Below are 23,861 nucleotides of genomic sequence, written 5' to 3' on the forward strand. Positions count from 1 at the left end.
CCTGCCCCAGACCCTGGAGCATTCTGCCCTCTTCCTGGTGCTTGCAGAGAACCCAGCTGAGCAGTCCCACCCTGGGCCTATGGGAAGAGCATGCCTTCTAGAGCCCAAACTTAGGCCTCTCCATTGGATAAAGGTACATGACATCCTTGAAAAATGAGTGTGAGGAGAGCATAGCTCTTCAGAACACAGTGCTGGAGCCAGATATCCTGGGTTCAAATCCCAGCTTGGCCATCTACTAGCTGTGTGTTCCTGGACAAGTTACTTACTCTGTCTGTGCCTCATGTTTCCCATGTTTAAATTTGGATAATAACAAACTGAATAAGTTAATATGTGTAGGGTGCTTTGAATCCTGGTGAGTGCTGTATGAGTTTTGTATGAAGCTGTCAAATAAAAAAAAGCACAATGTGAGAGTTGTGTGTTAAGTTTTGTTTCGGGCAAAGTGAGGACTACAGCCTGTGATACAGCCTCTCAATTAGCTCTGAAGAACTTCACTGAAGAGGTGTGTGTGTGGTGGAGGTCAGTGTATACGTGATCTGCTGAAGGGGGATGTGCAGTCAAGCACACATTTCGGCAGAGCCTTGCTGCTAGTCATGAGGAGCAGATGTGTCTTAATGATTTTAGTTCTTTTCTAGGCATGAGAAGATGCAAGAAAATGGGCTCATGAAATCTTCTTTGAAAATATTTCTTTGAAGTCTTGTTCTGCCAGATTTCCCAGAGCACAGAGGGCCTCATTCCTGACCTCCACTTTGACCTGGCAGGGTGTGTTGAAAGTCAGTGAGGTCAGCGGCTCCATCCTTGTAGTACCAGATGGCAAGGGACATTGTTTAGTTGGCTTAGTTAGTCAGGTATTTTGGACTCAAATTCATATTTGTTTTACCTACTGTATGTGAGGAGCTTGTTTGGGCCTTAGGAGCTGCTTCAGGGTCGTGTCATGATTTGGGGGACCATCTGGTCTTATCTCTGCTTTTGCAGATGAGGAATCAAGACCAAGAGAGCGGGCAAGACTTGATCAAGGTTGCTTTAGACCCAGGGAGTTTAGTGACAAAACAGTGAGTGGAATTTGGGCAAGTTGCACTCGTGAGTCAGCCTCTCAGAAACTGTGTGATTGCTGTATGAGGCTGTCCAGCTGTGGAATGAAGGTGCTGCTTTGTGGGACTCCAGGCCTGAGTGGGCTAAGTGGAGATTATCTGACCGCCAGCTTCTTTGTGGGCTGCCTTTCGACTGCTGCCTGGAGGGAAGGCGGGTTGTTCTTTTTGAAATCTAGCTGGCTTGAGGGCTTGGGGAGCTTTGTTTGATCTCCTAGAGTCTTATCACAGCAGATGCCATGGTCAATGGGGATGATAGTGTGAGGGACTGCAGTGTGATACCAAAGAGGACTGACTAAAACCTGAGCCTGGCCTGTCTTGGTTGAGCAGTTTATCAACAATCACACCAGTCCCTTCATTTTGTTCTTAAAAAGTGTGTGTGTGTGTGTGTGTGTGTGTTTGCACAGAGAGGATTAAATGCTAGGGTGGAAGGATCTCCACTGGGGTGAAATGTACTCCTGCACTGGAGGAGGGCATCACAAACCACTCCAGTATTCTTGCCTGGAGAACCCATGAACAGAGGAAGCTGGAGGGCTACAGTCCACAGGGTCGCAAAGAGCTGGACGTGACTGAAGCAACCTAGCACACATGCTGTCCAGCTGGCTCATCAGAAATTGTTTCTCATTTTCAAGAAATGGTTTCTTGAAAACCGAGAACTCATCTCAGTTCATCAGAAACAGTTTCTTGAAAACAGAAATAGATTCACTGTCTTCCAAAACAATCTATAGTTACCAAAGTGAAAAGGTAGGAGAGGGATAAATTGAGAGTTTAGAACTAACATACACACCCAACTATATATAAAATAAGTAATCAACTAGGACCTACTGTATAGCACAGGGAACTCTCCTCAGTATTCTGTATGGAAAAATAGTCTAAAAAAGAATGGATACATGTATATGTATAATGGAATCACATCCCAGTGCAGCTAAAACTAACATGATCAACTATAGTATAATATAGTTAGCTGCTCAGTTGTGTCTGACTCTTTGCGACCCTATAGACTGTAGCCCACCAGTCTCCTCTGTCCATGGAATTCTCCAGGCAAAAATACTGGAGTGGGTTGCCATTCCCTGCTCTAGGGGATCTTCCCAACTCAGGGATCGAACTCTGGTCCTCTGCATTTCAGGTGGATTCTTTACCACTGAGCCACTTGGGAAGCCCCACAATCAACTATACTCCAACATAAAATAAAAATTAAATAAAAAAGTCACCTCTAGAGACCTGTGGGGCTCTTTAGACTTGCAGGATTCTCAATATGATGCTGGAGAAGGCAGAGCAGGTACAGAACACCTCAGTATAATCTGATGTTACATTTTCCCTGGTTTTGGTGAACTTTGGCTTCTAGTGGCACCTTTGACTTGTCTTTGTAAGATCTAATACAAGGGCCCTTAGACACTGGGTTAGTTGAAGGCTCAGAGAACAAAACCATTGTCCATCGAGCTTGCTGAACTGCTGGGCATAGTGTGAGACCTAGGAGGAAGGACCAGGACTGAAAAACAGCTAGAAGGATCTGACTTGTGTTCCAAAAAAAAAAAAAGACAAAATCTTCATAGAGATCTGAAGACTGAACTGGGGATTATGCATACCACATGGTCTAACTTCTTTTGAAAAGTGCTTTCCCAACTCAGGTCCCAAGTCTTTCCAATAACTCAGCTTCTTAAATACCGTGTCTTTGTTACCTCACATTCTGACCTCCCTGCTCACCTTCCTAACTTCTGTTCATATCACTTCACCATCCAGTCTACCAACGTAACAAGATCCAGTACTGAGGAGCTAAACAAACAGTTTTTAGAAGTGGGTAAAAACAGGATGGGGCTTCCCTGGTAGCCCAGCTGGTAAAGAATCCACCTGCAATGCAGGAGACCCCAGTTTGATTCCTGGTTTGGGAAGATCCCCTGGAGAAGGGATAGGCTACCCACTCCAGTATTCTTGGGCTTCCCTGGTGGCTCAGATGGTAAAGAATGTGCCTGCAATGTGGGATACCTGGGTTTGATCCCGGGTTTGGGAAGATCCCCTGGAAGAGGGCATGGCAACCCACTCTTGTATTCTTGCCTGGAGAATCCCCATGGAGAGAGGAGCCAGGCGGGCTACAGTGCTTGGGATCACAGAGTCAGACATGACTGAGCGACTTAGCACAGCACAGCCAACAGGGTGCCTATTTCTACTTTAATAATTTTTGTTCCTGATCAAAGTCATCTGAAGGACTGAGATGGCTAGAATAGGAAGATCTCTTGTTTCCTCTGAAATCCCAAGCAAGAGGGTGACTTCCTTGAACCTGGGGGTGGTGTGTTCACTTTTGCATCCACAAGTCTTAACAGCACAAGCCTTCAGTGTATGTATGTGGAGTGAATGAACAAGAGGAGAGGAAGGAGCTAGCGTCTGTTTCTCTCACTTTCACTTTTTGCCTGTGTCAGGGCCCTCTGAACAGGAAAACTGGGGAGATGGAGGCCTGGTATTAGGGACATAGGTGCAAGTGATAGGGAACGAGGGTCATAGTGGGTGGGGAGGCTGAAAAGAGCCAGAAGTGGAAAATTGGAGGAAATAACAGGAGGAGCACTCTTTTCTAAGACCATCTGCCTCAGAATAGTGACGTGGGCCCCAGTTCTCAGTGCCTGAACATTGGAGGGAGGTCACATCTGGTGAGGGGGATGTTTGTGGTCCCCGGAAGTGTGGGCTTGGGCTGCAATGTAACCAGCAGTAGCCATGGCACTGGCGACCCACTCCAGTACCCTTGCCTGGAAATCCCATGGAAGGAGGAGCCTGGTAGGCTGCAGTGACTTCACTTTCACTTTTCCCTTGCATGCATTGGAGAAGGAAATGGCAACCCACTCCAGTGTTCTTGCCTGGAGGATCCCAGGGACGGGGGAGCCTGGTGGGCTGCCGTCTATGGGGTCGCACAGAGTCAGACACGACTGAAGCGACTTAGCAGCAGCAGCAGCAGCCATGGCTGTGGTGGCCAGAGGTAGGTGAGCTGGACCTGGGGAGGGGCGAGGACGGGGTTGTGGGCAGCTCTGGCAGACGCTCCCCCATGCGCCTCACTTGGCAGAGGCTGGGATTGGGCATGAAGGGCACGTGACCCTCTAAAGGACTGCTGCCCGTGCTCTTCGCAGTTAAACCAGTAGAAGGAGGCAGTGCCCAAGCTCTCTGGGCCAGTCGGGCCTCCAGTCCCACGCCACTCCTCATCACCACCTTTCACCCTTCTGCCTGTACCTGAGCACCTTGCTTGCTGCACTTCTGATGAGCTAAGAGCCAATTTGCCCAACGTACAGGTGGGGAGAGAAGGGTAAGAGTGGGGTCTGACTTGCCAGGGGGATTCATTGGCAGAGTGGGGTCTGAGGGATACTCTGATCTGTAACCCTTTGAGCTGTGCACTTCCCCACCGGCCCAGGGCAGTGAGGATATGGCTTCTCAGCCTTGCGTCTGCTCCTGGCCCCTATCCTTTTCCCAGCATCACTAACAATCCCTAGTTCTGGGCCTGCTGGGTACAAAGGTCATTGATGTTTGTGTATCTCCAAGGTATGCCTAGTTCCTCCTGGGTTCCAAGAGTAGTGGTGTGTGTCTGTGGGTTACTGGCAGAGTTGACTCTACACCTCAGTGTTTCTGCCCCTTAGAGAAGTCAGCTCTTTCTCAGCTGCCCAATGTCTGGGTTCCCTCACCCTGGTAATATCCACCCTTAACTCTGAAAACTTCACAGACTCACTTCCTTTTACTCCAGCAGTATCCCAGTAATACTGTTGCTGGCTAGGGACTTTTCCACTCTCTTCGTCAGCTGCCTGCCTCTTACCCAGGAGTCCCATTTCCTACTGGTGCACCCAAGATGCTAAACCTGTGAGGTCTGTGACTGTCAGCCCTAGAGCTGCTGGTAGTGATGACAGAGGGACTTGGGAAAGAAGACTTTTCTTTGGCTGACTTTCCAGGCCCTGCACAGGCCTGGGAGTTAGGACTTGGGGAGAAAGACTGGACCCTGAAATAAGAACTCATGACAGTCATATGCCCAGAAAAGCTTTTTTTCCCCTAGATTATCTCAGAAATCTGGCTTGGTGCCTTTGTATTTTCCATTATGCAGAAAATTTTCTTTGTAGATTTCATCTGGGCAGCTTCTGTCCTGCCCCCCACTTAGGGTAGCAGTAGCTCTTATTCTTTTTGCCTTGCTGCCATGTGCTGTTGGCAGTGTTCTGGGGCTTTGTAAACATATGAGATTCTGGGTACACTTCAGGTTAGGTGATGAGCCTATTTTGCGGATGAAGTGAATCCTAGAAGTGAGTCCTAGTTAGGTAGGGTGCTGCACAGTAAGTGACCATGTTGGGGTTTTTACCCCATTGTCTTATTTCCAATCTAATGTATTTGCTGGCTTCTCATTGCAGAGGCTTCTCTTGTTGTGGAGCATGGGCTCTAGGGCATGTGGGCTTCAGTAGTGACTGCACGTGAGCTCAGTAGTGTGGTTTCTGGACTCTAGAGCACAGGCTCAATAGTTGCAGTGCACGGGCTTAACTGATCCTCAGCATGTGGGTTCTTACTGGATCAGGGATCGAACCTATGTCTCCTGCATTGGCAGGTGGATTCTTGACCACTGAGCCATGAAGGGAGCACAAAGCTGAATTCTATTGATATGAGTTCCACCCAGACATCTTGAGTTTGTTGTTCTCTTGACAGATGTGGTCCATGGAAGAATCTGAAGTTTTCTCACACCTAGGTTTGTGAGCTCTGTGGAGGTGCATGCTCAGAGGAGACAAAAGAAAGAAAGAAATTAAAGGAGAGAAGGAAGAAAGAAAGAAGGAAAGGATAAGGAAAGAAGAAAACAATTCTTTCTCAGGGTCCGTTAATGAGGAACCGGTCAATCACATGCTGTGGGGACAGGGCCAGGTGACGAATTAAGCCAATTATAGGATGCCATGCCACTGCCAGGATGCTTGGTCCAGGACTGGACACATGATCTGAGATGGTCCATTCAGAGCCCTCCCTTGAACCCTGATGTCTTCTGAGCTTCTTTCCTTGTTGGTTAGTTGACTTAGAGAGATAAAGGCGTGAGGCAGGCAGCTTGAGACTCTTTCACTAGGTGTAGAAACCTGAGGGAAGAAAGCTGTCAGGCTAAGAGAATCAAAGAAGAGAGAAGGGGAAGCATGAGGAAAGAGTGAACTGATGCCTTCTGATTTCTTGGGTCCAGTCCCTGAGATCTTTGGATCTGTTCTCGTTCCTGTGTCCCGGATACTTGTATCCTTCCAATAAGTCTCCCCTTTCTTGAAGCCAGTTGGAGTTGGGCTCCTCTCGTTTGTGCTTCAGACTTGATTCTAGATCCTGCCCGGTTGTGATGTACCTTCCTGACTCAAAGAGAGGCAGCCATTCATATGAGCTCCATTGAGATGAAATCCTTTATTCTTTGCTGAGGACAGGGCTTGCAGAGCCCCAAACCCTGTGCCTCAGCATCCCTGGGAGGGAGTTTCCTCTGTGTGTGTGTCTTTGGAGTGGGTCTGAGTGATTCCTGAAGCAGCCCAGCATTTACACTGAGGGAGCCAGGCTGAGCCTATAGTTTCCCCAATCAAAAACTGTGAAATATGCTCTCAGGAAGATGTCGCCCAGGATCCAGGTCTCTGAGGGGCTCCTGTCTTCTGTGCCCCCATGAAAGCTGATAAAGCAGATATCTTTAGAAACCTGGGGGAGACAGGAATACACACCAGTCAGCGCGAGCACTTACCTGCCACTCCTCTCAATATCCAGAGCACACAGCTTTCCCATTTTTTCCCCTTCTTTGGGAAGAATCAAGTGGCTCTCACAGCAGCTGCAAAAGTGAGGATATAGGAGCAAGAAGGGCCAAAACATGTGGTTGCCATGACAGAGGGGTGTGGGGAGGGGAGGATTGGGAGTTTGGGATTATCAGATGCGAACTAACATTTGATATTTAAATAATAAAGCCCTACTGTATAGCACAGGTAACTGTATTCAGTATTCCATGATAAACTGTAATGGGAAAGAATATAAAAAAGAGTTGGTATATATTTGTGGGCTTCCCTGGTGGCTCAGTGGTAAAGATTCTGTCCGCAATGCAGGAGATCGATCCCTGGGTTGGGAAGATCCCCTGGAGGAGGACATGGCCACCCACTCCAGTATTCTTGCCTGGAGAATCCCCTGGATGGAGGAGCCTGGTGGGTTACAGTTCATGGGGTCTCACAGAGTTAGGCAAGCTGAAGCGGCTAAGCAGCAGCAGCATGTATATATTTGAATATATATAAAACTGAGTGGCTTTATCTCTGGGCTATCTATTCTGTTCCATTGATCAATATTTCTGTCTTTGTGCCAGTACCATACTGTCTTGGTAACTGTGGCTTTGTAATAGAGCCTGAAGTCAGGTAGGTTGATTCCTCCAGTTCCATTCTTCTTTCTCAAGATAGCTTTGGCTATTCGAGGTTTTTTGTGGAGAAAAGGGAACTCTCTTACACTGTTGGTGGGAATGCAAACTAGTACAGCCACTATGGAGAACAGTGTGGAGATTCCTTAAAAAACTGGAAATAGAACTGCCTTATGATCCAGCAATCCCACTGCTGGGCATACACACTGAGGAAACCAGAAGGGAAAGAGACACGTGTACCCCAGTGTTCATCGCAGCACTGTTTATAATAGCCAGGACATGGAAGCAACCTAGATGCCCATCAGCAGATGAATGGATAAGAAAGCTGTGGTACATATACACAATGGAGTATTACTCAGCCATTAAAAAGAATACATTTGAATCAGTTCTAATGAGGTGGATGAAACTGGAGCCTATTATACAGAGTGAAGTAAGCCAGAAAGAAAAACACCAATACAGTATATATGGAATTTAGAAAGATGGTAACAATAATCCTGTGTACGAGACAGCAAAAGAGACACTGATGTATAGATCAGTCTTGTGGACTCTGTGGAGAGGGAGAGGGTGGGGAGATTTGGGAGAATGGCATTGAAACATGTATAATATCATGTATGAAACGAGTCGCCAGTCCAGGTTCGATGCACGATACTGGATGCTTGGGGCTGGTGTACTGGGACGACCCAGAGGGAGGGTATGGGGAGGGAGGAGGGAGGAGAGTTCAGGATGGGGAACACAGGTATACCTGTGGCAGATTCATTTTGATATTTGGCAAAACTAATACAATATTGTAAAGTTTAAAAATAAAAAACAAACAAACAAACAAAAAACTGAGTGGCTTAGGTACAGAGCAGAAACTAACACCACACTGTAAATCAGTTCTACTTCAATGTATTTTTTAAACAAAGAACAAGAATGGCCCATAGTTCCCCTCTCATACTGCTGTTTCCTTCCTTCTGACTCCTGCTCTCTTTTTTTCTCTGCTAAGAATGCCTGTTTAGCTCTCCATTGGCCACAACCCATTATTTTTTCTAAAAAAAATGTTTACCTTTTTAATGGAGGATAGCCAGTTAACAGTATTGTGATAGTTTCAGGTGGGCAGCAGTGGGACTCAGCCATACATATACATGTCTCCACTCTCCCCCAAACTCCCCTCCCATCCAGACTGCCACATAGCACTGAGCAGAGCTCCCTGTGCTACATAGTAGGTTGTTGTTGGTTACCCATTGTAAATAGCATCGTCACGATGCGTTCTTTATACTCGCTCAGGCCATCTAGGAAACCTTTCTGGTCCCACACTCACACTATTTGGCCACTCCAGGCTGGGTTGGGTGACTTATCCTGAAGCTCCCCTGGTCTGTATCCCACATCACCCGTTATCTGCCCCTGGACCCTTTGCACAGCCCCCGAGGCTGCCATTTGTAAGGAATCCAATATAGACTACCTCAACCCAAGCAGGCTCCCTTGTTCCTCATGAGGCTGGGGTGTTTAGGATTTCTGCAGTTCCCTCTGTTCTTCAAAGCCTCTTTTGAGCCCATCAGCCTGCTCTGAACTCCCACAGGGAGCTGACATGAAGCCTCCAGCATGTGCTGGGGCTGAGCAGTCACTGTACACCCTTCATTTACCTTAGCATCCAACTTCCCCACAGAGGGGTCAGTACCAACTCACAGAGTGTGAAGTTGCAGCGAAGTTCTAGGGTAAGCATGTAATTTATGATCTCAATCTGGAGACTTTCGAGTTGGGAAGGGGAGACTGTTAACCCCTATGGTGGGACAGCACAATGAGACTGTCCCCAGACATCCTTCTTGTCACCTGTTCTATTTCAGGGATTGCTAGAGCTGACTTTCCATGTTTCTGCATCTGAGGTCTCTGTTGAATGGAAGCTCTGTGAGGACTGAGGCCTTAGAGTTCCCTTCTCCTTGTGACTCCCACCAGACTGCCCTTTACTCTCACGTGGTTGGTTTTGTGGGAGGCGCTGGCCCAGCCACAGGGGCTCAGCAGCATCAGCCATGGTGTGGCTTGGCCTGTAGAGGTCCCCTTCCTCCCAACAGCAGCCCAAGAGTTCTTGCAAATCCCAGATTTGGGAACCAGCCCCCAAAGTTGCCCCCTCACCTTCTGGAGGTAGTATTTAGGGGACACTGGGAAGTCCATGCCATTGATAGTGAAGATAATAGGAGGCAGGGCCTTGGAACGGTCACATGAAATCAAGCTGTAAAAGAAAGCAGGAGAGAGGTTGGCCCAGGTGATCCTTGGTGTGTGGGGAGCCCAAGAATGATCCTGTGGCATGACCCTTCACCTGGCTTTTCTCCTTGGGATTGGGCTTGGTGTGTTTGAAGATGTTGCGGACCACTTGAGTTGGGCCAGCCAGCACTGAGCTCCCGCTGTCCACAATAGCCTGACATCCGCCAGAACAAGCAACCACCATTTTGTTTATGGAGATGCTGAGAGACAGAGGGACAAAGCAGGCACCAGGGTCACTCTGAAGTCTCTTCAGTGACTGCCCCCTGGCTGACTGTCTCCTGAAAAGCCCTTCAGCTCTTACCCTGACTCAGTTTTCCTTTTCTCTGGTCACATCATCTTTTTAACTTTCTTTCAATTCTTGCCTGCACAGGCTCTTCTGTGTCTCAGGGCCTGAGTTTGTGCTGGTTTCCTTCCTAGAAGACTCCAGCTCCTTGGTCCAGCTAATTTTTCCTCATCTTCCAGGTTAATTGCCACTTTGTCAAGAAAGTCTTCCCCCGAGACTAGATCAGGCTCCTGTCTTGCTCACTCTCTGTAGACTCTTCCTCGTGTCCAGCATGTACCCAGGTGGTAATTCACTGTGTGTGTGAGTCATTTCATGCACGTCTGCCTCACTAGATGTGAGGGCAAGTTGGATCCTCAGGGCCTCCCTCAAGTGCCCAGCACACAGGTGATGCACAATGAATGTATGTTGAATGAATGAATGAGGAACACCCAGAGACCTGTATCTGTGTCTCACCAATGATGGGTCGGTCCATACAGTGAAGATGGAGGTGTCTAGGACAGCAGATGGTCAGAGTGGTGGTGGGGGAGACACAGGCTGCCCTGGGAAAGTTTGTCTCCCAGCACCACCCCCTCACCCGGCTCAGACCCTGAGGCCCCTGGTAGGGGAGCGTGAGCAGACCCGGGGGCCTCCAAAGAGCAGGAAAGCTTTGGCCTGAGGGCATCACAGAGAACCCCATCAATTCTTGCCCCTTGTTCTCAGGCCACTCCTGGATCCCAGCTTCCTGACTCAGTCACAGCCCTGCCCCACTGTGTGCCCGGTTTGGGCGGTAATTAGCACTGGTCAGATGGGGTGTCTCTTCTTATGCGTTGCTCTCAGGTCTCAAGACTGCAACCAAACTCTCTTCACTGCTGGGTAACTTCTCTCTGAGGAGACCAGTTTTCCCAGTTTTTCAGGACTTTCTCAGTTTTTCAACTGGCAATTCTGTGTACTGAGAACACTCTAGGTCCTGGGTGGCCCTGGTCAGTAGGTCATCTTAACACAATCCTGTTCAGGTTGGTGAAATGCCCCCTGATCCTCTTTTCACCACACTAGAGGGTCCTCTAACCAGGCTCCCTACCTCACAGCACAGGAATGCAGCCCTCCCCCAGGCCTTCTGGACCCTTTCAGGATCCTGGTGAGAGGCCTGATCAGGAGCTCTGGGGCAGTTATGAACCCATGGGTGATGTGTGTTCCTGTGTGTGTGTTTGTGTGCATCTGTGTGTGTTTGTATGTTTGCCTATGTATGTTTTTATATGTGTCTCTGTATGTTTTTATGTGTGCATGTGTGTGGAGCGTATGTCTGTGTGTGACTGTGAGTGGATTAGTGTGTGTCTGTATGTGTCCATGTGCATGTGTAGGAGCATCATTTGGGGTGGCCCTCAGAGGGGGAGGCTTACCGGTCCACCGCTATCTGCCACAAGTGGGCTTGGGTCACTGGTACCCACTTGAGATCCCCCTTATGGTAGGCATGGTCCACCCCACCAAGCAACAGCAAGCTGCTCTTCTGCGGCCAGCTGAAGAGAGAAGGAAGAAGGGGCTCATTGGAGGAGAGTAACACCAGGCACTGTCTGAGGACTGCGCTTCTTCACCCATCAGAGGCACTGCTACGGTCTCCATTTCACACATGCGGAAACAGATGCTTGGAGAGCTTGAGTGCCTGACCAGGGTTGGTCCCCATCTAATGAGTGTTACAGAAGAGGTTTGAAGCTGGGTAGCCTGGCTCCAACCAGGCCTGGCTCCGACCACCCATCCTTCTGAAGAGGGCCTGGACCTTTCCAGCCACCTAAATGCTCAGATATATCCTCAGAGGACTCTATGCTGGAGGGGTCGGGCTTCCTCCTTGTCTAGCCTGTCATTTTTCAGAAAAGCTGATGTCTGAGGGTTCAGGGTCACCCACGGTTGGCTTCTCTTGCCTGTGACCTGTGCTGTCTATGGGACTTCAAGCTGAGCAGGCCACCCACCTCCATTCTCCCTGTCTTGAAATTCCTAATATGTTTCGAACAAGGGGTTCCACATTTTCATTTTGCATTGGTTCCTGCAAATTCTGTAGCTTGTCCTGGGTTCCCAGTGAAATGTTAGTGAGGAAGGAAACATTCCCACCATCCCTCTCCTTCTGCATCAAATTCATCAGCAAATCCTGTTGCTTTTTCCTCCAGCCATATCCTGGACCATTTCTCTCCCTCCTACCTCCATCCCGCTCAACCAAACTGCACCCTTGAATCCATGAGAATGGTTGTGTTCCAGTGAAACACAACCATTTTTTATTGACAAAAACCAGTGATGGGGCCAGTTGTGATCCTGCGGCCATAGTTCTCCTCGGATAGACTATCACTCAGGAATCTTCTGGATGAGGTGGCCTACACTTTTTCATGCAACTGAAAGCATCTTACAGCTCGTTTGGAGGAAAGGCTTGTCCAGCTCAGACTTACCTGCTCAGGAACAAGGCAAAGACAGGTTGAGAAATGACTCCTTGTCTCTTCAGGTTGTCGAAGAGAGGGTTGGCTTCACGCCTGGTGAGGCTGGGGTAGGCCAAGCCCAGGACACCATCATAAGGTGAATTTTCCAGGAACCCACCAATCTTACTCTTGGTCAGGCCAATTGTCTGGTTCTTGGCAACAGCTGTCCCAATCTGTGAGACAGGAGAGTGTTCCTACATAAAGGGTTGGGAAGTGAGGCTGGGCTGTTTGGTGCAAATGCCATTAGCACTGCACAGAAGAACTGAGGCCTCAGTTCAGGCCAATTGTCTGGTTCTTGGCAACAGCTGTCCCAATCTGTGAGACAGGAGAGTGTTCCTACATAAAGGGTTGGGAAGTGAGGCTGGGCTGTTTGGTGCAAATGCCATTAGCACTGCAGAGAAGAACTGAGGCCTCAGTTCAGGCCAATTGTCTGGTTCTTGGCAACAGCTGTCCCAATCTGTGAGACAGGAGAGTGTTCCTACATAAAGGGTTGGGAAGTGAGGCTGGGCTGTTTGGTGCAAATGCCATTAGCACTGCAGAGAAGAACTGAGGCCTCAGTTGACCTCAGATGGGTAGGACAAGCTGGGATAGGAATTGGGCTTCCATTTGTGTGGGGCTGTGGATTTTAACAACACCTGCTTCTCCTGCAAACACCATCTCAGTGAGTCAAATTGATTTCATGTCTTCCATACAGGTGGGGCAACCAGACTCAGGACAGGACTGAATGGTCCCCCCCTAAGGATACAACAAATAGAGAGCAGACTAGTCTTCTCTTTGGCAACACTATGATCTGATGGGCTTCCCTTGTGGTTCAGACAGTAAAGAATCTGCCTGTTAATGCAGGAGACCCAGGTTCATTCGCTGGGTTGGAAAGTTCCCCGGAGAAGGAAATGGCAACCCATTCCAGTATTTTGCCTAGAGAATTCCACGGACAGAGAAGCCTGGCGAGCTAGGTCCATGGGGTCGCAAGACTGAGTGACAAACGCTTTCACTTTCATGATCTGATGACAAACATGAACTGAATTAATTGCAATGGACTGTGGATTCTACACATGCCCAGGAAGACAGAAGCCATTATGCAGTGTCACTGGCTGGGTTCTAATGAAAATTCTGCCTGGATATCAGGCTTTTGGGGATGTGCACACTTGTGTGTGAGTGCCTGTGTGTGTGAGACAGAGAGAGAGAGAGACCGAGACAGAAAAACACAGGGAGAGCATACTCAGGCACTTTGTGTGTTGGTGGGCAGGCCATAGTTTTTATTAGTCTTAAAGGCCCCTTAGAGTGAGAACCCTTTTATCAGGCCCATCTTATATCTGTGACTCCTGATTCCCCTGCCTGGATACCTGAAGCCCTGTGCTGCCCCAGGGGCCCCAGATCAGTTTTATCCTCTCCCCAAACCTACACCTACTTGAGTCCTGAAGATCAGTGAAGCTCCACTTAAAAAATATGTGACCTTGGCAAGGCTCTCGCTCTGTGCACCTCATGTCCCTCGTCTTTATCCTGAGCTAATAATAGTATCTCCTGCCTGCGGATATTGCAGGATAAAACAAGTTATTACCATGAAAGTGCCCTGTAGAGCCTGTGAATATAAAAGGGGGTGCTTTATTGCCCCTTCTTCCTGCTCCAGCAAAATGAACGTTGGGTAATGGAGATGCAAGTCCACACCCCAAGCCCCTCTCTGGGGTTCGTTGTTTTGGGAGTTTGTGTGTCAGCAAGGGCGCTGTCTCCCCAGGGACAGGGCCCTGCTGGGCAGGTGGCCAACCACTAGGGGATTTTCAGAAAGACAGTCCCTTCCAGCTGGTAGTGCATCTGTTTTGCAGGCATTGGTTGCTCCCAGGGCCAGCCCGGACTCAGCCCCTGGTTCCCCCATTACCCGAATAGTTTCACTGGCAAGAACTCCTGTTATCTTTCCAAAGCCATAGTGGAGGTCGAGTTTCCTCCATTTGCACTGGAAGGTGGTGGACATCTTGGGGGTCATATGTCCAGTATGCAACTGCCAACACAAGAGATCCATATCTGTCCGATGCCAAGGATGGAGAAGGGGGGTGGGGGAGAACAAGATGGGTGGGGGGCAGGCACTCACAGCAGGAGGGACTTTGGCAGTAGACAGAGGCCACCCACAAGTCAGACGAGCCCGTGTCAATGATGACCCAGAACTCTCTTTTTTTTTTTTAACATAAATTTATTTATTTTAACTGGAGGTTAATTACTTTACAATATTATATTGGTTTTGCCATACATCAACATGAATCTGCCACAGGTATACACCTGTGTATATACACCTGTATATACACAGGTATATACCTAAAGGTTCGTCTAGTCAAGGCTATGGCTTTTCCTGTGGTCATGTATGGATGTGACAGTTGGACTCTGAAGAAAGCTGAGTGCCGAAGAATTGATGCTTTTGAACTGTGGTGTTGGAGAAGACTCTTGAGAGTCCCTTGGACTGCAAGGAGATCCAACCAGTCCATTCTGAAGGAGATCAGCCCTGGGATTTCTTTGGAAGGAATGATGCTAAAGCTGAAACTCCAGTACTTTGGCCACCTCATGTGAAGAATTGACTCATTGGAAAAGACTCTGTTGCTGGGAGGGATTGGGGGCAGGAGGAGAAGGGGACGACAGAGGATGAGATGGCTGGATGGCATCACTGACTCGATAGACATGAGTCTCAGTGAACTCCAGGAGTTGGTGATGGACAGGGAGGCCTGGCATGCTGCGATTCATGGGGTCGCAAAGAGTCCGACACGACTGAGCGACTGATCTGATCTGATCTGATACCTACCCCCCGGAGAAGGCAATGGCACCCTACTCCAGTACTCTTGCCTGGAAAATCCAATGGATGGAGGAGCCTGGTAGGCTGTAGTCCATGGGTTTGCTAAAAATCAGACACGACTGAGTGGCTTCACTTTCACTTTTCACTTTGATGCATTGGAGAAGGAAATGGCAACCCACTCCAGTGTTCTTGCCTGGAGAATCCCAGGGACAGGGGAGCCTGGTGGGCTGCCATCTATGGGATTGCACAGAGTCAGACACGACTGAAGTGACTTAGCAGCAGCAGCATACCTACCCCCTCCCCCTGTTACCCTCTCAGAAGTACCATATGTTTATTACTGGTTAAAGGAAGTCAATAATTTATGCTAATATTGTTCTGAAGCAAGACTTTCAGTGGATAGGGTAAAGAGGTTCAAACATAAAATGAAAAACCTTTAGTAAAGCCCTATAGCCTTAAAAATTGATAACATAAGTTTGTACTATTTAATTATTTTCCTTTTTTCCCCCTTTTCTTTAAAGGAATCGGTACTTCCTGGCTCTTTCAACTGAAAAGCCTAGAAGGAATGGCAACTTGGCTACGGTGACTATCATGAGGTCTATCATGCGGCCTCTAAATTCTATTTCCCACCTTAAGGTCCATGGATTCTTGAAGAGATGACTGATTTCAGGACTGGGCCAAGGAATGAACAAGATAAGCCTGAGAATTTTGAAGGACCAGACATGTGAGGGCCTTCAAAGGTTAGCAAGAGCTGAACAAAAAGTTTAGGAATCCATTTGATGAGGCCGAAAGTGAGACAATTTTAGTATCAGATCAAATCCACTGAAACAAATTAAATATATAAAAATTCAGAAGTTCCAAATGTTAATAGCTAACATGTAATTTGTCACCGTGGCAGATTGCTAGGGCACAAAGTCACCATCATGGACACTCAGAAAGGGAAATAATCATCAATATTTATGTTATTTTTGTTTGTATGAAGCATATTTCATGTAACTATAAACATTTGAAAGAATGCTCTTATTAATGGAAGATTTCCAGGAATTAGATTTAGCAGTGGTAGAAAGAAGAAACCACTGTTTTGCAACATTCTCATAAATTAGTGGATCTTGGCCGAGATCATCTATGGATGATAAAACCATAAGATGAAAGGTCAAAGGTGAAGTTTATAATGCATGCATGAGGTTGGCAACATCAGGACCCAGTGCATCTCAGCATACATCAAAGTGAGGCAACTAGCGATTATGTCTCTTAAGTGATGCCATAAGAAATATTTGTGACTACAAATTAAATGTTCCAATAAAATTTGTTGAACATAAGTCTAGATCTAACTACCAGTTTTCAGGGAAATACATAGATAAAGGAAGAGAGAAGCAATCCTCTAAATCAGCAGTGTCCAGCTTTTTTTGGCACTAGGAACTGGTTTCCTGGAAGACAATTTTTCTAGAGACGTGGTGGAGGGGGTGATTTCTGGATGATTCAAGGGTATTACATTTATTGTGGACTTTATTTCTATTATTATTATGTTGTAATATATAATTAAATAGTTATAAAACTCACTATAATACAGACTCTGTGGGTGCCCTGAGCTTGTCTTCCTGGAACGAGACTATCCCATCTGGGGGTGATGGGAGAGCGATGGGGAGCAGCTGAAAATACAGATGGAGCCTCACTTGTGTGCTGCTCACCTTCTGCTGTGTGTCTGGTTCCTAATAGACCAAAGACTGGTACTGGGCCTGGTATTGGTGTTGTGGACTCCTGCTCTCAGCATAAGACTTGGGACTTTCTATGAGGCACATCACATTTTAAACAAATAAATGATATAAAAAGAAAGGGGGAGAATTTTATTTATTGAAAGTCTTAGAACAACCAAATGCAACATCTAAGTATTCATCCCCTAGACCTAGATTTGAATAAGTAAACTATAAAGGATTTTTTTTTTTTAGAGGATTAGGGAAATTTGAACTTGGACTAGATATCAGATGTTAATTTTATTTGGAAGAAAATAGCACTTGTGGTTATGTACATTTTATGAAATGGTACTCTCTTCCTTGGGGTTCCCAGGAGGCTGAGTGGTAGAGAGTCTGCCTGCAATGCAGGAGACATTATTTTGATCCCTGGGTTGAGAAAAGCCCCTGGAGAAAAATGTTGCAACCCACTGCAGTGTTTTTCCCTGAGAAATTCCATGGACAGAGGAGCCAGCAGATTATAGTTCATGGGGCCACAAAAGAGTCAGACTAAACAACAACAACAGCAACAACTACAACAGCAACAATAACAGTCTCTTCTTAAAATACTTCAGCAAACATGAATACATAGCAAAACCCAAAATTTAAATGAGGGTGTGCTTTGATTTAAAGAAATAGATCTGAGTATTTGCTATGGATTGAATTGTGTCCACCCTCAAGTTCAAAAGTTGAATCCTTAATTCCTGATGTAATGATTTTAGGATGCAGGGCCTTTGGGAGATCATTAGGTTGAGATGAGGTCTTAATAGTAGGGCCCTCATGATGGGATCAGGGACTTCATAAGAAGAGCCCCCTGAGAACTTCCTCTCTTTCTCTCTCTCATTCTCCTCTCTCTCCCTCCTTCCTGTCCCTCTTCCTTCTCCCCTCCCTCAATATCCCTCCCCATCACGTGTGAGGACACAGCAAGGAGAGAACTGTCTGGGCCAAGAAGAGGGTTCCCACCAGGAACACAACTGACCAGCACCTTGATCTTGGACATGTAGCCTCAGGTCTCTGACACCTTGGGTGGACTGAGAGAGTAGTGTTGTAGTTCTGATCTCGGTGAGGCAGCAGTGCGATGTGGTGTGAAGCAAGATCTTCATTCCCTGCCAAGGAATTGAACCTGGTAGCCAGGATGAGAACCAGGAATCCTAGCCACCAGACCAGCAAGGGCTAGAGGCTAGAAGCTATTTTTCCTTGGATCTTTGTCCCCCAGTGAAAAATGCCTTTATCATGGAGGCAGAAACTGTAAATGAAGGTACAAAGTTTCTTATTAAAGACATAGAACAAGTGGGAGAGCACACAGAGAAATAAATGGTTTGTACAGATGAGATGGAAGCAAGGCAGAGATGCACACCTTGAGAGAAAGAGGATGGGCCTAGTGAGTAGGAGTTCACTAAAGAGGCAATTAAGTTATTTATATAGGTCCGTTCTTCAAGGTCTTTGTCTTCCTTCAGGCCAATTATCTGATCTCTTTTTCCATACCTGACTCACCCTGGGAACCTCCCCCGGGTGTGCATGCACCCCTCAGCCCCTCAGGATCTGGACGTGAAGGCTTCTGGGAGGAGCAAGACTCAATATTTTCATTGTTATTCAGACGCTAATTCGTGTCCAACTCTTTGTAACCCTGTGGACTGCAGAACGCCAGGCTTCTCTGCCCTTCACTATCTCCTGGATTTTGACAGGAGGATGTTGGAACCCACCAAAAAAAAAAAAAAAAGAAAAAAAAAGATACCCCATGTCACAGGACAAGGGAGAAGCCACAAAGAGGTTGTAGGAGGGGCACAATCACGTTGAAGTCAAATCCCATACCCACCCGGTGGATGACCCATAATGGAGAATAATAATGCCAGAGAAGTTCTCACACTTTTGCGAGGGCTCTAGGCCCCATATCAGACTTCCCAACCTGGGGATCTGACAAAGGGACTCAGAATCCCTAAGGAATCTGACTTTGAAGGTCAGTGGGATTTGATTATAAAACTTCCACAGGATTGGGTGAAACAGAGACTCTTGGAGGACAGAAACAAATCTTTGTGTACACTAGAACCCAGGGGAAAGGAGCTGTGACCCCATAAGAGACTGAGCCAGACCAGCCTGTGAATTTTGAGGGTCTCCTGTGACAGCATTTGTCAGCTCTGGCCTGCTGTGTGGACAGGGGCACGGGTAGCAGCGGTCCTGGGGGTCTGTGTTGGCATAAGTCCTTTTGGACTTCACCTTTAACCCTACCATAGAGCCTATAGACTCCAGAACTGGGCTGTCTCAGGTCAAACAACTAACAGGGAGGGAGCACAGCTCCTCCAGAACTCTTGCCTGGAAAATTCCATGGACAGGGGAGCCTGGCGGGCTACAGCCCATGGAGTTACAAAGAGTCCCAGCACATCCCAGTGGTGCTCAGACACGACTGGGCCACTGAGCACACAGTGCAGTTTACAAATGATAATAAGACAGCCAATGGTTTCTGTTGTAAATTCCCCAGGCCAATTACTCTTCACACAGTGCTTTCATTAATTCCAATGTTAACTCTCATGTGTTAAGATTTCCATTAAATTTCAATATATGTAAATATTAGAAATAAGCAAATCCAATTCCAAGCATGTATATCGTTCCCAACTAGGGATCAAACCTAGGCCCCCTATGGGGAAGCGCAGAGTCCTAACCCATGGGGCCGCCAGGGAATTCCCTTCCATCATTCAGTTTAATTCACAATAGCTAGGACCATGGAGGCAACCTAGACGTCCATTAGCTGATGAATGGATAAGAAAGCTGTGGCACATATACACAATGGAATATTACTCAGCTATTAAAAAAGAATACATTTGAATAAGTTTTAATGAGGTGGATGAAACTGGAACCTATAATACAGAGTAAAGAAAGTCAGAAAAACACCAATGTAGTATATTAATGCATATATATGAAATTTAGAAAGATGGTAATGATGACCCTGTATGTGAGACAGCAAGAGACACAGATATAAAGACAGACTTTTGAACTCTGTGGGAGAAGGTGAGGGTGGGATGATTTGAGAGGATAGCACTGAAATATGTATATTACCATATGTGAAATAGATCACCAGTTCAAGTTCGAAGAATGAAGCAGGGCACTCAAAGCCGGTACACTGGGACAACCCTGAGGGATGCAATGGGGAGGGAGGTGGGAGGGGGGTTCAGGATGGGGGACACATGTACAGCCATGGTGATTCATGTCAATGTATGGCCAAAACCACTACAATATTGTAAAATTCAGTTCAGTTCAGTTCAGTCGCTCAGTCTTGTCTGACTTTTTACGACCCCATGAATCGCAGCACGCCAGGCCTCCCTGTCCATCACCAACTCCTGGAGTTCACTCAGACTCATGTCCATCGAATCAGTGATGCCATCCAGCCATCTCATCCTCTGTTGTCCCCTTCTTCTCCTGCCCCCAATCCCTCCCAGCATCAGAGTCTTTTCCAATGAGTCAACTCTTCGCATGAGGTGGCCAAAGTACTGGAGTTTCAGCTTCAGCATCATTCCCTCCAAAGAAATCCCAGGGCTGATCTCCTTCAGAATGGACTGGTTGGATCTCCTTGCAGTCCAAGGGACTCTCAAGAGTCTTCTCCAACACCACAGTTCAAAAGCATCAGTTCTTCAGCGCTCAGCCTTCTTCACAGTCCAACTCTCACATCTATACATGACCACAGGAAAAACCATAGCCTTGACTAGACGGACCTTTTTTGGCAAAGTAATGTCTGCTTTTGAATATGCTGTCTAGGTTGGTCATAACTTTCCTTCCAAGGAGTAAGCGTCTTTTAATTTCATGGCTGCAGTCACCATCTGCAGTGATTTTGGAGCCTCAGAAAATAAAGTCTGACACTGTTTCCACTGTTTCCCCATCTATTTTCCATGAAGTGATGGGACCAGATGCCATGATCTTTGTTTTCTGAATGTTGAGCTTTAAGCCAACTTTTTCACTCTCCTCTTTCACTTTCATCAAGAGGCTTTTTAGTTCCTCCTCACTTAAAATAAATAAATCAGTTAAAAAAAAAAAACCTCAGTCCCCAAAACTCCTGAGGTGAAGCAGCTCTCTCAGCGTGGAAGAATGCGCCACCTGCTGGAGACATCAGAGGACTCCGCTTTGCCACAAGTCATCAGGGAAATCTGGGTGTGTCGCCTTTATGAGGGGGTCTAGCACTTTCTGGATGGCTCAGATGGCAATGCAGGAAACCCGGGTTCAATCCTTGGGTCAGGAAGATCCCCTGGAGGAGGGAATGGCAACCCACTCCAGTATTCTTGCCTGGAGAATTCCATGGACAGAGGAACCTAGGGGCTACAGAGTCAGACATGACTGAGCTACTAACACCGCAAGCCTCACCAATGAGCAGAAAATTGGACTGAAGATTTACTGAGTATGGCCCTGCCCGCCAGAGCAAGACCCAGTTTTCCCCAAGTCAGTCACTCCCATTAGAAAGTTCACACAAGCTTCTTATCCTCATCCATCAGAGGGCAGACAGAAGCAAGAACTAAAATCCACATCCTTCAGAATGAAAAGCACAGTTACAGAAACCTAACCAAAGTGATCACATGGATTACCGCCTTGTGTAAGTCAGTGAAGCTATGAGCTATGCTGTGCAGGGCCACCCAAGATGAATTGGTCATAGTGGAGTGTGAAGACAAAACGTGGTCCACTAGAGAAGAGAATGACAAACCACTTCAGTATTCTCCCTTGAGAAGCCCATGAACGGTATTAAAAGGCAAAAAAAAAAAAAAAAAAAAGACTCATTATGGCCTGACGTTATCCCATGTCTTTTTACCTACAAGGAGCCTTTCTGCACATGTGTAGTGTCTCCCTTGTCCCAAAAGAGCGGGGAGTGGTGATCCCTTAAACCTTTAACCAAACAGCGTTTTGCTCCTCTTTGTCCTTGCCATGACTATTACCTTAAGGTGTTTACAAGAGGTAAACACTGGCTATTTACCCTGTTTCTGTTATTACTCCCATTTTGGAGGGCAGAGAGGAGGCTGATTGTAAATGCCCTAACTGGATCCCACCTATCTCTTGTCTCAGAAAATGCTAACAGTTGTGAGTATCCTGGCTGAAGCCCACTTCTTTGTGCCCCATGAACTGCAAATAGGAGGCCAGTTGTAAATGTCTAGCCTGGAGCCCATCTATCTCCTGCAGTTTTTGATGCTGTGTGATGAAATACAGGGCTCATGATAGCATGCTTTTTAATTTTTGTTGTGTTTGAAATCTTTTTGTAATAAGAAGTTTACAAAATATCTATTTTGAAGTTTTTGTCTTTAGTGATGCCCTGAGGGTCCCAGAAAAGCAGTTTTGTGCATGCCCAGTGGTTGGAGACCCACTTGCTCATTCGTTACTCCAGCTCTTCTCCTGTTATCTGATCACCTCACCCAACTCCAGACAACCACCCTTCACATCCCCACCCCACCACTACCTGCTTGGTCATTCAGCCGAGCCAGTTTAGGGCCTGGAGGTAGAAGGAATGAGGACTATTTAGAAAGAATGAACCATGATGCATGAGACAGGGTGCTCGAGGCTGGTGCACTGGGATGACCCAGAGGGATGGGATGGGGAGGGAGGTGGGAGGGGGGTTCAGGATGGGGAACACATGTACACCTGTGGCAGATTCATGTCAATATATGGCAAAACCACTACAATATTGTAAAGTAATTAGCCTCCAATTAAAATAAATTTATATTAAAAAAAAGAAAGAATGAACCATATATTAAGGAAGAGGTAATTGAATAGTAACAGGATCCTCTCAATTTGTTTCTGAAGCTTGTCTCAGTAATCTTCGGATTAAGACTGTATGACCTGCAATCAGGGGATGGTGTGTACTGGAAGCCATAATTTAAAGGACTGTCTCTGATCTGAATGTAAGGGGCTTTTCCAGGTACTGTTAATTAGCACATGCACAGTAACACTGAAGGAAAACTGACTCTTGGATTAATTCCCACTTACAAAGACCCTACACTGGACTGGTCTATAGAGAGGACTGCTGACCTCCAACTCACCTTAAAATGCTCAAACAGAAGAAGCCACACTTACGCCAGGATGAGAAGATGACACCGGAAGTAGACAGCTTACCCACCATGATAGACCTAATTCTTGTGATCATTTATAATGTCTTGTTGACTTTTTGGACCTTTGCCTGTAAATCAAATGTTTTCTATCATGGACATGGCTGAATGCTAGTTTTTTTTTTTTTTTTTTTTTTTTTATTTATTTATTTTTTTCTCCAATTTTATTTTATTTTTAAACTTTACATAATTGTATTAGTTTTGCCAAATATCAAAATGAATCCGCCACAGGTATACATGTGTTCCCCATCCCGAACCCTCCTCCCTCCTCCCTCCCCATACCATCCCTCTGGGCCGTCCCAGTGCACCAGCCCCAAGCATCCAGCATCATGCATCGAACCTGGACTGGCAACTCGTTTCCCACATGATACTTTACATGTTTCATTGCCATTCTCCCAAATCTTCCCACCCTCTCCCTCTCCCACAGAATCCATAAGACCGTTCTATACATCAGTGTCTCTTTTGCTGTCTCGTACACCGGGTTATTGTTACCATCTTTCTAAATTCCATATATATGCGTTAGTATACTGTATTTATGTTTTTCCTTCTGGCTTACTTCACTCTGTATAATAGGCTCCAGTTTCATCCACCTCATTAGAACTGATTCAAATGTATTCTTTTTAATGGCTGAGTAATACTCCATTGTGTATATGTACCACAGCTTTCTTATCCATTCATCTGCTGATGGACATCTAGGTTGCTTCCATGTCTTGGCTATTATAAACAGTGCTGCGATGAACATTGGGGTACACGTGTCTCTTTCCCTTCTGGTTTTCTCAGTGTGTATGCCCAGCAGTGGGGTTGCTGGATCATAAGGCAGTTCTATTTCCAGTTTTTTAAGGAATCTCCACACTGTTCTCCATAGTGGCTGTACTAGTTTGCATTCCCACCAACAGTGTAAGAGGGTTC

General features: G+C 46.7%; 1 protein-coding gene across 1 annotated transcript; it reads right to left on the minus strand.

Moving 5' to 3' along the window:
- Positions 1 to 6,581: 6,581 nt before the first annotated feature.
- On the minus strand, positions 6,582 to 22,966 carry LOC113885992 (pepsin F-like). The gene is made up of 8 exons (XM_027531947.1): positions 22,887 to 22,966; positions 14,462 to 14,544; positions 14,258 to 14,400; positions 12,358 to 12,557; positions 11,326 to 11,442; positions 9,722 to 9,866; positions 9,538 to 9,636; positions 6,582 to 6,734 (listed from the first exon to the last, which is right to left on the minus strand). Exons 1-8 carry the CDS (start codon positions 22,964 to 22,966, stop codon positions 6,582 to 6,584), a joined length of 1,020 nt encoding a protein of 339 aa, XP_027387748.1.
- Positions 22,967 to 23,861: the final 895 nt, after the last annotated feature.

Source organism: Bos indicus x Bos taurus, chromosome 29 (assembly GCF_003369695.1).
Source record: "Bos indicus x Bos taurus breed Angus x Brahman F1 hybrid chromosome 29, Bos_hybrid_MaternalHap_v2.0, whole genome shotgun sequence".
In the NCBI taxonomy this organism is placed as follows: domain Eukaryota; kingdom Metazoa; phylum Chordata; class Mammalia; order Artiodactyla; family Bovidae; genus Bos; species Bos indicus x Bos taurus.